Source organism: Diabrotica undecimpunctata, chromosome 9 (assembly GCF_040954645.1).
Source record: "Diabrotica undecimpunctata isolate CICGRU chromosome 9, icDiaUnde3, whole genome shotgun sequence".
NCBI lineage: Eukaryota > Metazoa > Arthropoda > Insecta > Coleoptera > Chrysomelidae > Diabrotica > Diabrotica undecimpunctata.
Window position 1 is genome coordinate 126,948,923 of NC_092811.1, and position 15,169 is coordinate 126,964,091.

The 15,169-nt window shown below is 35.1% G+C and overlaps 2 protein-coding genes across 2 annotated transcripts in view; one reads left to right on the top strand and one right to left on the bottom strand.

Annotated features, from left to right (window-relative positions):
• Positions 1-15,169, top strand: part of LOC140451432 (somatostatin receptor type 2-like) — a 1,059,667-nt gene that overhangs the window by 231,818 nt on the left and 812,680 nt on the right. The gene's annotated exons all lie outside the window — the stretch shown is intronic.
• Positions 589-13,842, bottom strand: LOC140450001 (farnesyl pyrophosphate synthase-like). The gene is made up of 4 exons (XM_072543420.1): positions 13,715-13,842; positions 6,223-6,523; positions 5,310-5,720; positions 589-1,027 (listed from the first exon to the last, which is right to left on the bottom strand). The coding sequence occupies exons 1-4, from the start codon at positions 13,819-13,821 to the stop codon at positions 686-688; spliced, it is 1,161 nt and encodes a 386-aa protein (XP_072399521.1). The 5' UTR covers positions 13,822-13,842; the 3' UTR covers positions 589-685.

The window sequence follows — 15,169 nt, forward strand, 5'->3', positions numbered from 1 at the left end:
CCTTTTAAAAAAGTTTTCACCATATAAATGGGTTACAAAATTACCCAATCTGGTGAATTTTCACCAGACCTGGCAACCTCGACAGCGACGCATTTTAAGGGCATAAAACCAAAATAGTGTCCTCTCATCTAGTTCCAGTGCCAGTGGTGGTGAAGAGGAGAGGCCGAATCTGTCTTACAAGAAAATATTTTTTTAGGTATATAAACAAAATTATAGCTAACAATCTAAAATTTGATATAACTTTAAATTTGCGCGATATATGTTATTAATTTTAAAGATTTAGAGAAAAAAACTTTGTTTTCGCTCTCCTAAAAAATTTGCAAAATGGACTTATATCATTTTTCTCCCTGGCTCTTCATATATTTATTTTTATATCTTGCGGACCCCTCAGCCATACCCCCAGGGGTCCGCGGATCACCAGTTGGGAACCACTACTTTAGAGAATTCGTGCTATCGTACTCAAGACGACAAAATATAGTGATAAAATTGTTCTACAAGAACAAAACTTATATGTTAAGTAAATTTGTTTCCACTTACGTTTGTTAATAAATGTACATTTTTTTTGGGTTAAAAAATTCATAATTTGTACTTAAATTATATATTACAGTAGCGCTTTACATGATGATAATAAACTAATAAGTAAAGTAACAAGAACTTAAAATAGTAAATATATCCAATGATATAATTACCCACGGAATTTTTTAATTACAGCAAAGTCTAACAAATCTATAAACACTTGTTTCGGTAATTGTTTAGGTAGTTTCTCAATTTTTTCACACATTGTGTTATAAAATTCTTCCACGTAGGTCTTGTAATGCTCTTGAATCCCTATTTCCTCGTAAACACTCAGGATATCTCTCTTAGCAATTTCCCCACCTTTTCCATAGTTTTCACAAAATTTTTCTTTCTGACTTTGTGTGCCATATTTGTCTACTTGGATTCCTAACCACGTTACTCTTCCTGTAGATACATCGGTACAATCTTTGTGAGTTTTGGTCATTGGTTCAAATGCACCCCACATATCGTCCTGGAAATATAGAAAATGATGTAAATCATAATAAAAGATCTTAAGACACGAGAGTGTTATTAGAAGGTATTAAAAAGTGTACATAATACTTCGATAATATAACCGAAAGGTCGTTTTTGTATTTCACAAAATAAGTAAAATGGATGGTCTCATGGCAGGGTGAACTATGTAAATTTGCTGCGTTTTTACCTTTTCATTACCATTATGAAGCAAACTTTTGTTTTCCAAAATGAACTATGTGAATAAAACGAAACATGAGCCGAAAACTTATAAATTCTATTTAGTACAAGGGTGGTAGTACTGGTTATCATATGCCACAGTGAACCACCATCCAGTCCAAGATGGTTTCCCGTGCTTATAATTCACATTGCCATAACATTGTTTATAGAAATTCTAGTGAAGATGAACTCGCTGATTTTAGTAGTGGGTCCTCAGATGATCCTCTAGCCGAGTGTTTGTAAGTCACCCGAGGGTCTACACATCTACTAAATTTACAATCAAAATAGTTTTAAAAATTTAGAAAATTTATCATAGTAGAGTAGGCAAAACCGTCTTTAGAATAATGTTGCCAAACATAATAAATATCTTCTGCTGTCGAACCTAAAAAGAGAAAATGCAATAAAGTTTTGAAATTTCCGACGAAATCGCAAAACAAGCGGAAAAAACAACAAAGAAATTACTACCGAAGAAATCGAGAGACGAACACGACAGAGAATACGACAAATTCCTGAACTGGATGGCAGAAAACTGTGTAGAACATATTAATGAAACTGTGCTAATTGGATATTTCGGCGATCTTGCTGAAAGGTTTCCTCAGAGTTCCTTATGATCCAAATATTCAATGATGAAAAAAGATTAATGGTAAATAAGAATATTAACATTGCTAATTACCAAAAGTTAAGCAAATTTTTTTGAAGCAGGGGTCAAAAGGATACCAACAAAAAAGTCTTAAGTTCTGGCTAAGAGATGTTTTAAAATTGTTTCATTAAGCACCGAATGAAAAGTTTTTAATGAACAAAGTTTCAATATAATTTAGTGTATTTGGTGGATTTTGACGGCAAGAATTGGTGAATTTGCTAATTACTTACGTAGAAGATAGAGAAATAGTTTTTGTGGTCAACGTCTTGTTGGACCAAAAAGCAGAGATATGGAACGAATGGATAGCCCAGGCTGGCCTCCAGGTACTCAATAATAATAAACCAACTTTTATTAGAGGGGCCAGCCAAACACACATTGACGTAACTTTTGCAAGTGAAGGGCTATCCAGACAAATACAAAACTGGGACAACCTCGACGGTCAATTATTCATCTACCACCGATACATTACATATGGAATTAAGGTAAAGGGGCGGAACATAAGACAGTCGATAGGATATACTGGGAAAACATTTAATAAGCACGTATACCTATCGGAGGTCAGAAAAATAAACGAAGAGGAAATATCTGACCTTGACCAACTCAGAAAGGCACTAGAGAACGCTAATGAGTTGGCCACCGTAAAGAAAACGAACAAAGAAAGAACCCCTACTGGTGGACAGATGAGATTGAAGGCCTACGGGATAAGTGTCTCCGAACTCGCAGGAATTTTACGAGAAGCCAGGGCGCCTACGAGCTCAAAGAAGTATACAAAACAGTAAAAAAGAAACTCAGTAAAACAATAAAAAAAGAAAAAAGAAGAAAGGTGGCAGAATCTAATAAATACTTTAGAAGGCGACATATGGAGCGACGTATATAAAATAACAATGAAGTCACTAAAGATGATTGCTCCATACAATTTAGACGAGGACCAGCCGCGAGAAACGGCGAAGCTCCTCTTTTTCACCAAGGAGAAACACACCATCTTGACGGTCTCCACTGCGGTGGCGGACGAATTCACAGAAGAAGGATAAATGGAAGATAAGCACTGAAGATAGCAACAACAGAGAAACCAGGTTTGATCAGAAAAATATATAACGATCCACTGCGGAAGCTAGAGTTTCCCAGGGAACTAAAGAAAGCAAATTTGATTTTGCCACTAAATACTGGAAAACCACCCGATTGAGCATCCTCTTACAGGCCAATATGCCTTCTGGACTGCCTTGGCAAGTTCTATGAGAATCTTGTCAAGAAGAGGCTGGAAGGCGTGTTGGCAGATAAGAGAGCTCTAGCCAACCAACAATATGGATTCAGAAAAGGTCGAGCAGTCGACGCCGCGATCTGGATAAGAAACCCCAAGGGTCGGTCCTGGGACCCACACTATAGAAGATATGAATTGTGGTATTATAAACAAAGTAAATAAAGCAATAGAAAAAACTGCGAGATGGATAGAGAGAAATGACCTAAAACTTGCAGTAGAAAAGACAGAAGTAATCATCTTGCATGGAACAAGGGGTTGAAAAAACGTAAATTTTCGGTTCAGAAGCTCCGACCTAAGACCCCAGAAGATTGTAAAATACTTGGAAATTATACTAGACGACAAAATGGCATTCAGACACCACATACAAGAAGCATGTCGGAAGACGGAAGAGAGGCCCTCGACCCTTAAGATAATGCCGAATATAGGAGGCTCTGGGTACACAAAAGATCAGTTATCCTACAGTCAATCATGTCCATCTTACTATATGGGGCCCCAGTGTGGTACGAGATCCTCAACACAGCAAAATATAAAGATATGCTTCTTAGGACGTAGAGGATACCATTGATCAGGATATATAGCGCGTACAGGACCGTATCAACCATTGCCTTACAAGTAGTGGCTGTACCGGTGCATATCCTGGCTAATGATGAAAGGATGAAAAACTTTAGGTTCAGGAACACAAGAAAGAAAAAGGAGTTTGGAGATCTGGCAGGACCAATCGTCAAAGGAAACAGACAAAACTGCCCTTATCCCAGATGTAGTAAGGTGGTATGAGTGTAAACACAGACGTGCCAACTACTACTTCACCAAATTTATGACGGGACATGGATCTTTCCGGTTTTATACATATAGAATAAAGAAGATCGAGGACGATCTATGCCCCGAGTGTGGAGTAGTGGATGATGCGCATCATGTGGTATTCGTATGCCCTGCTTACAATGTGGGGCAAACCTTGCTGCAGATGGGCCTGGGGTCATATCTAGGCGAGCTCTAGGCGACAAAAGGCGCATTTTTACAATTATTGACAAAGAAAATGAATAGTTTGAAGCTAATAAGAAATTACATGTCTTTACGACAATGTGACTAGCTTCGCTATTTCTTGAATTTTGTTTCTTATGACCATTTTTTTTAATATTAACAAAACTAAGATTACATGAAAGAGACAAAATAGACATAAAATAGAAATAAAGTTACTGTAAATCACGTACATTTTTTAAATTGGTATTGGAAAAAGAGAAAACGGTGGCAGTTCGAGGTAGACTAGACAATGAGAAAGGGAAAGTGAAATAACCGAAAGATATGAAGAATCGCCGGAATAACATCAGATATGCAGACGACACCATCCTCTTTGAAGACAGTTTAGAAGGTTTACAGACACTAGTAATGCAATTGTGGAGAATCAGTCAAGAATACGGGCTTGATTTTAACATCAAGAAAACAAAGTACATGGTCATCAGTAAGAAGCATATTCCACCTAGTCAATTACTGGTAGATCAGCAACAAATACTCCAAGTGCCCCGTTACTACTATTTAGGAACCACTATAAACGACCGTGGGGACCACTCAGTTGAGAAAAAACAAAGAATTGAAAATGCCAGTCAGCATTTGTCAGAATGAGCAACATATTTAAGAGCCATGACCTACCCTTAAAAACGAATATCTGTTTATTGAGACGCTTCATATTTACAGTGCTGCTCTATGGCGTTGAATCATGGACACTAATCGAGGCATCTATGGGAAAACTCGAGGCGTTTGAGATGTGGTGTTATAGACGGATACTGAGGATCTCCTGGGTGGACCGAATAACAAACATTGAGGTTCAACGTCGAATGGATAAAACATGTGAAATTATATCCACAGTGAAACAACGCAAGCTAGAATATCTTGGGCATATAATGCGAAACGATCATAGATATAACCTGCTGCAACTTATATTACAGGGAAAGGTTTACGGAAAGAGGGGACCTGGAAGAAGAAGAATATCTTGGCTCCAGAACTTACGAAAATGGTTTTCCGAAAATCCAGCGGTTAAGGAAGTTAGAATTGCCATGGTAGTAGCCAACATCCGTAACGGATAGGCACCACAAGAAGAAGAATAAAGAACCAAGTTATGACATGTATGATGTAATATAGTAATAAATGTTTTAGATTTAAAAATATATTTACCTCCACTTTTATAAATTTTGCTAAATCCAAACAAAACTCGTCTAAAGCAAAATGCAATTTTGGATCTACTATATTCGCTAGATACATCGCTGCTCTAACTGGATATAATGTGACCGGAAAGGATTTAACGAAGACCTCATTTGCTTTAAAGTCTTTTAAGTTGTGAGCTTGAATTTCTAGCATCTGTGCTACTGTGCAAGTGCCGTAGCATTTATTAAAAATTTTTAACATATTTAAAAACTGCGGATGTGATTCAAAATATCGGAGAAATAGGTAGGAGGCACTTGATTTTAAAAAGAGGCTGTCTAATATTGCTTCTTTAGTTCCTACTTTTTTATGCCATGGTTTTTCATTGTATCTAACCTTCTGCTCATCCAAAATATCGTCGTAAACGATCATGGAAGATACTTGCTAAAATAAAAAAAAGTATTAGATGTTATTATAGTATGTGATACCAAATTGTTTTAGATAATGACATAATATGGTATACTCTTATATTATACTTGTATACATAAAGACGTAGAGCAGTTCACCCTGTATATTAAATTATATTTGGAAAATATAGTAAATTAAAATCAAAATTGACTTGTTTCGGGAACTTCTAATAATGTTTATTTAGCTAATAATGAAATTATGCGTTACTTTATGGACGCACTGTTATAATCAAAAAATATTCTACAGCACTTTAAATCTTACCATTTTTCTCAATAAAAATGTTAATATTTTGAAAATAATTAACTTTAGACCCATATCCATTAACACCTTATCAAAATTCTTCATATTTTTTAAAAATAGATTCACTTATTTCTAGAGTTAGTAGTTTTCTCTTTCAAACGAAATTCATGGACTTCCCTTAGGTATATAACCAACTAACTAATTATTTATAATAAAAACTGTAAAAAAAATATTTTACCAATCTATAGCACCACCCCAATATGCACGACAGCTTCAACTGGTGTGGTGTTAAATTTCCAAATTTTTCAACTTGCAGATAAGAGTGTACTGTGGCAAGAACACACGAATGATATCGACAGGGTAAATCAAAGGTGGTCTTATCCAGTAGTTTCGAATATCGTTGCCTAAGATGGGGTACGTGAATGAAGTCTTCTAGCTGATCATCCAAAACATCTTTTTTTATTTGTTGGACAACAGCCTGGAGGGCATTTTCCTCGACTGACCAGTCAAGTTCTGTTCGCCTGTTATTGTATGGTAATCTACAAAAGTTTACTGGTTACATAAAAATACTACATAATATCTTAATTAACTGAAAAAAGTTCTAACAAACAAAGACCTAGGACAGATATAGAAAACATATTTACGCAAGTGAAGTTATGTACGAGTGGACCCAATTGCTGATATCAATGTCAAGATATTAAAAAGCCTACAAAGACGAAAAGGGTCAATTGAATTGGATTATATTGTTCTTTGCTAAGAAACATAGAATGCATCACGCTGTCAAACATTCTTGTCTTTCTCAATTTCATTTCTAAAGTAATCTTTTTTAGCATTTTTTATTAATATATTTGGGTGTTTTCTATAATTGAAATATTCATTTTTTTATTAACATCCTTGGTTGGTTGAACCAAGTTACCAAGTACTGATACTACGTTGTTAAGGAGCACAAATCTATATATATATATATAAAAGAAAGTCGTGTTAGTTACACCACTTATAACTCAAGAACGGCAGAACAGATTTGGCTGAAAATTGGTAGGGAGGTAGCTTAGAGCCAGGAGACGGACATAGGATACTTTTTATCCCGTTCGACAGCGTTCCCGTGTGACTTGACATGAAACGTCAGTCACTATAAAACGTGGTATAACAAAAAAGAATCAGACTTGGAATAACAAAACGCAAATGACAGCTATGTAATTGACGTAAAATGACAGCTATGTAATGACGTATGGATTACAATTTGATATTTGTAAGAAATCAATATTAAAACTATTTCTATTAAATAAATAATTAACAAGTGGATTGAAGTGAAGTGAAGTTTAATTAATAATGCCGCGACCAAGACGATCGAATCTTTCCCGACAAAGCCGTAATGCAAGAAGAATACAAAATACTGCAAATGAAAGGACTGAAGAAGAACAAGAAATTGCACGTGAACAGCGCCGCGATAGTATGGCTCGACTTCGTGCTTCTCAATCACGAGAGCAAAGTGAAGCAGCCCGTGAAACAGCTCGGTTGGCAATGCAGAATCGTCGAGCGAACAACAGAAGGCAACAAATAGATAATTTGCGACGCAGAACAAGATATTTAGCTGATTTGAATCGAGCAGCGTTTCGATACGATTGCAGCAATGATTACAGCTTGCATCCTAGCGTTTGCATTGGGCAAATGGACGTTGTTTGCGAGTATTGTGGTGCATTAAAGTTTTCCGGAGAAACGCCTGGATTATGCTGCCTTAATGGTAAAGTGAAATTGCCAGTGTAGACTCCGCCATATGAGCCATTGTATTCATTGCTTTGTGGCGAAACACAAGAATCACGCCACTTTCTTGCAAATACTTGAAAATACAATAGTTGTTTCCAAATGACGTCATTTGGGGCAGACATTATCGAAGAAGGAGGATTTAATCCGACATTTAAGGTATTTATTTTTGTACTTACATAGAATGTAGTTAAAGAATAACTTACTTTATCTATTGGTATGTATTATATTTGCTAATACTGAACTCTACTCTCTCACAGAAAAAATGTTTATAACCCAGTTAATACTGTCTGGTTTTTATTTTGTAGATACAAGGACAGATTCACCATCGAATTGGATCATTACTACCTTTCGAACATACACAGAATAAATTTTTACAAATATATTTCATGGGCAACATGGAAGAACAACTTGATCGACGCCTAGGGATCAATGCAGGAATGAAGCGAGCAATTATTCAAGACTTGCAGTGTCTGCTTCATGAACATAATGCGTTGGTCAGGTTGTTTAAGAGTGCTTTAGAGCGCATGCCAAATGATGACTATAAAGTTGTCATTTTTGAAGAATATAAAAAATTTACCAATATTGATTCCTTTTTAAGTAATTTAACAGCTGACCAGAACACAGATTATTCGTTATGAAAGGCAACAAAAAAAAACAAGAGACCAATTATTTATTCTCCTATCAAGTTGGAAAACGGCAACTGGGCTAGAAGTAACGAACAGAAAGCAGAACCATTTGCAGATCATTTAGAAAGCACGTTTAAAGTCAACGACAATGATGGTAAAGAACTGAGATGGAAAGAACCATTCCAAACCGAAGAAAGAGTAGCGACATAATTTAGAGAAGTATCAACAGAGATAAAAGGGAAAATAAAAAAGCTTCAGGATATAATCTCATAACAGGAGAACTATTAAAAATCTACAAAGAAAAGCCATAGTTAAGCTGACACACCTAATAAATGTTGCTTTTAGATTGAGATATGTTCCCAGAGTGATTGCCGGTATAAACAATTACCCACTTACTGACCAACAACTTCGGGTGGAAGAGTCGGTAAGTGTAAGGACACCGTCCTGTCCTAGAAGTGGAAAATAATTTCTAAAGGCGGACGAACCAGACATGGTCAACGTCATGGAAATGCATAAGACAACGGGAAACCAATGCATTAAAGACTCATAGAGCATCCCTAGTTCATCATCATGACTGACAATACAACCAAAACTCTACTGATCATGAAACTCGGAAAACAAGATATGGCAGAGGAGGAAACTAACAAGACTGCAAGGCCTCCCCGGTCGTCAACATGTGAAAACCTTGCAAAGTAGCGACTTGAAACGTTAGAAGTCTACATCAAGCTGGAAAAGTACATAATCCTATTAAAGAAATGGAAAGTCTGAATAAAGATATTTTAGCAATCAGCGATGTCCAATGGCTCGACTAAGGAACGATAAAAATCAACACTAAAACAATATATTATTTAGGAAGTCAGACGGTTCACACAGATATGGTGTCGAGATAATATTTAACAAAAACATTGATGAAGCTGGAACATATTTCACTCCATACTCCAACAGAATTATACTCTTACAATTAAACCAGAACAAACCCAAAATAAACATCCTACCAGTTTATGCTCCAACTGTGGACAAACCAGAGAGCGATATTGAAACTTTCTACGAAGACCTAGACAACATTTTAAAATCCATTAAAACGCAAGATATAACAATTATAACGAAAGACTTTAACGCAATGGTTGGGGAAGAAAAAGTAGAAAAATGTACAGAAGGATATGGTCTAGGCAACAGAAACGAAAGGGGTGACAGGCTTACTGAATTTTGCCAAAACAAAATTTTGTTTAGCTAATATATTGTTCAAAATGCCAAAGAGAAGACTGTATACTTGGAAGTCACCAGCAGATCAAGAAGGGAGAATTGTAAGAAACCAAATAGATTATGTATTGGTTAGAAAAAGATACAGGAACGCAATTATATCTCCAAAAACCTATCCAAGTGCCGACAGAGGATCAGATCACAACCCAATAGTGTCCAAAATTAGGCTTAAAATAAAAATAATAAAATGAAGAACAACAAATGCAAAAATCGATACATGTAAGTTAAGGAAAGCACACATAAGGCAACGCCTGGCAGATGAAATCAACAACGGATTATTGAATGTTAAAGAACAAATTCTGCAAAATACTGAGACGGATAAAAAATGGTTATTAATAAAGACAGAAATAGATAAAAGTCAAAAAGAAATTTTAATACCTACCTGTTATAAAAAGAAGCAATGGATGACGGAAGAAATTTTAGATTTAATGGAAGAATGACGTCAATATAAAAACAAAGACAATCAGTGTACAAAAAGTGAATAAACAAATAAAATACACAATTAGGAAAGCGAAAGAACAATGGTTAAAAGAACAATGCGCAGAAATACAAGAATACCAGAAAAGACATGATAGTTTTAACCCAAATAAAAAAATTAAAGAATTAACTCACAACAATAGAACAAGAAAACCGGGAATACTGAAAGATGCAAATGGGAAACTTGTGTTAAATACTAACGACAAATTAAAGAGATGGACCGAATACATGAATGAACTGTTCAAAGACAATAGAACAGAACAGATGGAGATAGAAGTAAAAGAGGATATGGTTTTAAAGATATTAAAAGAGGAAATTAAAATGGCATTAAAAAACAGCAAAAATGGTAAAGCAGTAGGTCCAGACCAAATCCCCATAGAAATCTTAAAATGCATAAATGACGAAACCTTAGACATTATAGTAGACTTATTTAACTCAGTATACAAAACAGGACACATACCGAAACAATGGTTACTCTCCACCTTTTGTGCTATCCCTAAAAATACAAACGCTAAATATTGCAATGAATACAGAACAACATCACTAATAAGTCACAATTTCAAATTATTTCTGAAAATAATACATGGTCGTATAAATAAAAAAACTGGAAGAAGGAATAGATGATAGTCAGTTTGGGTTCAGAAACGGACTACGAACCAGAGAAGCGTTATTTGCTTTTAATGTGTTAGCTCAAAGATGCATGGATATGAATGTTGATGTGCATGTTTGTTACGTTGATTTTGAAAAAGCATTTGACAAAGTAAGACATAAAAAATAAGTCCAAATTCTAAAGACAAAAAAGATAGACCATAGGTACTTACGAATAATAACAAACCTCTACTGGAATCAAAGAGCACAAATCATAATAGATAACAAACCCAGTCCAGAAATTGAAATCAGGAGAGGAGTTAGGCAGGGATGTATTATGTCCCCATTACTATTTAATGTATATAGTGAAGCCATTTTTGAAGAAGCATTACTATCTCAAAGTGAAGAAATAATAAATAACGGAAGATCTATTAACAACATAAGATATGCAGATGACACCGTGATTATGGCAAGCTCTGCTGAACAACTTCAATTACTGCTAAACAAGACAAACAGTTTCTGTGAAAAATATGGACTAAAAATGAATATAAAAAAGACCAAATACATGATAATAACAAAGAAAACAAATATACCAACAAGCATATATTTGGGAAATGTACCGATAGGAAGGGTTGATAAATACAAATATCTAGGAACCTGGATTTCAGACAATAATGATCAAACAACCGAAATAAGAGCCAGGGTAGAAATAGCAAGAAATGCGTTTGTAAAAATGAAAATAATTCTCTGCAACAAAGACCTTAGATTAGAACTGAGATTAAGAGGACTGAGATTCTACGTGTTGTCGATACTGCCATATGGACTTAAAAGCTGGATATTGAAGCAAGAACACATAAATAAGTTACAGTCCTTTGAAATGTGGTGTTACAGGAGGATGCTTAGAATAGCATGGACACAAAAGAAAACTAACATGGAAGTATTGCGAAAAATGGGCAAAGAATGCGAAATAATAAACACAATAAAAATAAGAAAGTTACAATATCTGGGACACATAATGAGGGGACAGCGATATGAACTGCTAAGACTGATAATACAGGGAAAGATAAGAGCGTAAGGAGTATAGGAAGAAGGAGTATGTCATGGTTAAAGAATTTAAGGGACTGGTTTAAATGCAGTTCTATAGAACTCTTCAGAGCAGCAGTAGATAGAGTAAAGATAGTGATGATGATATCCAACCTCCGATCGGGAGACGGCACTTAAAGAAGAAGAAGATGTTCCCAGACTCTAGAAAGTAGCCGAAGTCATGATCGCCAAACCAGGTAAACCTCCTAATGAAATGACATCCTATCGATCAATATCACTCCTTTCGATGATGTCAAAACTATTTGAAAAACTTCTATTGAAATGATTAAAATTTATAATAGAAAGAAAAAATCTTGTACCAAATCATCAATTTGGTTTCAGAAATAAACTTTCCGCTATACATCAAGTTCACAGAATAACGAATATAATAGAAAAAAATATCTAGATAACAATGAACTAAAGAGAAGACTCATAAGGACAAAACCACTTAAGTTAGTCTAAATGTGTAAAAATTTAGTGTAAAAAGCAGAGTATAGTGCTGTGATGTTATTCCGTGTTAGCCCCCTTTCAGACGAGGATACTGTATCCGAGATACGCGTATCCGAGACGCATATATTACATAGATTTAAATGGAACTTTTCACACGAGACGCGCGAGGGATACAGTATGCGAGATACCGAATTCAGTATCTCGAACCTTCCTGTCGCCGATGACTGAATGAGTATGCCAGATACAGAAGAACCATTACGTTAAATGAACGCTTTCAGACACGAATACTTTTGCACCACATTCCATAGACGCGCGATTTTCTGTCGAATAATTGTGAATGAGCAACGAAAGAAAGAAGGTGTTTTCTGAATATAGTTAAATAATGGAGCGTGCTGTATTTGATAATGACAAATTTATTTGTTTGGTACAATCAAATCCCTGTCTATGGGATACAGCATCGCCAGATTACTGCAATAGAAATAAAAAGCAGCAGTGCTGGGTCGAAAATTCTAAGCGAAAATTTTGAGGCCATGACTGCAGTACAGCAAAATGAATATGGTAAGAAATAAACATATTTTTATTTTAAATATATATGTATTTTGTTTCATACGTATACAGTTTAGTTTTAAAAGTTTGCAAATTGGAATTTTGATTATTTAACGAATATCAAACTATATTATTGTGAAAGGAATACGGTCATTTTTTATTTAGGGCGAGGTAAACAATTTACAAATTGGAGGTAAGTACACAGATTTATTTTAAATTTAAGTCATAGACTGTAACTTTAACTTAAAGTCATAGAAAGCCGTTTTTTTGATGAAATACTTCTACGCATAGTTGTGTCTTTTTTACTCAATTGAATTTCCAAAATTTTATGAAGTTCTTCAAACGACTTCACAGACATTCGAAAATAGTTAAAAAACTTCGATAAATCTTGATACAGCAAACTATACGTTTCCTTGGTTTCTCTTAATTCTACAATAGGATGAACCCACAAATTACGTCGTCTTTTCAGTTTCTTTTTCTTTTTATTTAATATATACCACAGCATAACACACTCTTCTACATCCATAATCCAAAAATATAACCGCACGGCACTGCTAATATTTTCATACTGACGAGCATGCCCGTGAATCCGATACAGCAGCTATCGAAAATTCTGTATCTCGCATACAGTATCTCGCATACAATATCTCGCATACAGTATCCTCGTCTGAAAACCCTCTTAGTTGATAGATAAAATAGAAGTCATAGGGTAAACCCATAGATTTAAGTATTTACTGTTTATTCAGTTAGGTCAATAAATAACTGATAATTGGTCATTTGTGACCAGACAAACACTGTACAGATTTTATACAAAAAAATATGTATCTTTATATACATGCTCACGGTAGATATATTTACCCAGTAAACACAATACAAGCAAATTATTGGTAGTTAAAAAAAAACATTGATGTGTGAAGCAGAAAAATCCATCCTTACCTTTCTCGATCCAATTTATGTGAACTTTCACTTTGTAATCTAAATAATACACTTTGAACTTTTAAAGGATTTAAAAAATTACGTTTCTCAATGATTTTCTTTAACATGTTTCTTATTTTAGTTAACGCAAATGCAACTTTTAAAATAAATGCATAAAATGGCAATATGTTGTTTTATATAATTTTTTGTAAATTATATGAAATAATAATATGTTGTGTAAATAAAAATGCAAGATAATTTTTTAAAAATAATAAATTATTTTGGGACACATATAGGTAAGTACAGGGTTGTATTTATTTCCAACAAGATTGTAGACTGGCAAACTTAAAATAGAGACAAAGATGTTTAGGATAGTGACAATATTATATTGAATGACAAAAAATGCAATATCCAGAAGTACAAATATTTTTGTTATACATTTATTTATGGAAGTATACATTATAATATTCTTACTATTTACTTACTTACTTACTTACTTCGTGGCGTTATAACCCTTCGTGGGTTTTAGCCGACTCGACAACATGCCTCCACTATTTTCTGTCTTGAGCAACCTCCATCCAATTCTCGACGCCCATAGTGCTTAGGTCTTCTGCTATATTATCTCGCCACCGAAGACCGCATGGTCTCCTTTCAGTTGGGACTTCCTCCCACACTAGTCTTACTGTTCGTTCATCAGAATGTCTTCTAAGGTTTCCTGCCCATTGGAGTGTTCTGGACTGTATTTCTTTTATGATGTTGGCGTCTGGGTAAAGTTCTTCAAGATCTTTGTTAGTTCTTATCCTATATTATCCTGATGCTTCATCCAGCACAGGGCCAAAGATCTTCCTTAGGATTTTTCTTTTTCAAACACATAGTCTCTCTTCATTTGCCTTTGTTATCGTCCACGGTTCGCTTCCATACATCACAACGGACCGTATGATTGTTTTATAGACCTGTATCTACGTACGTCTTGTTAGTTGTTTCGATTTTATAAGGTTTTGGAGGGCAGAAAAACATCTGCCGGCCTGAATCCTGTTGTTTATTTTTTGTGATCCGTTATTGTCTTTAGTTATTCTTTTTCCAAGATATTTGAATTCTCTAATGCGCTCAAAGTTAAAGTCATCGATGGTGACTTTCTGACCGATTCTGTCTCTGCTTTGGTTATCGCTGCTCATATACATATATTTCGTTTTCGTTGATTTGGAGCCCCATCTTCTCTGCTTCCTTCTAGAATCTCACGAAAGTCTCCTTCATCCTTAATCGTGTGTTTCCTATTAGATCGATATCGTCTGCAAATGCCAGTAGTAAGTTTGGTCCTTCTCGATGAAATACTGTATTCGGTTTTTCGATTCTTGCACTTCTGATTATGTGTTCCAGAGCTAAGTTGAAGAGTTGTGGTGAAAGTGCATCTTCCTGTTTTAGTCCACTGTTTTATGTCTCCGAGTATTGTCCAACTCTCACCTTACATCGTAACCG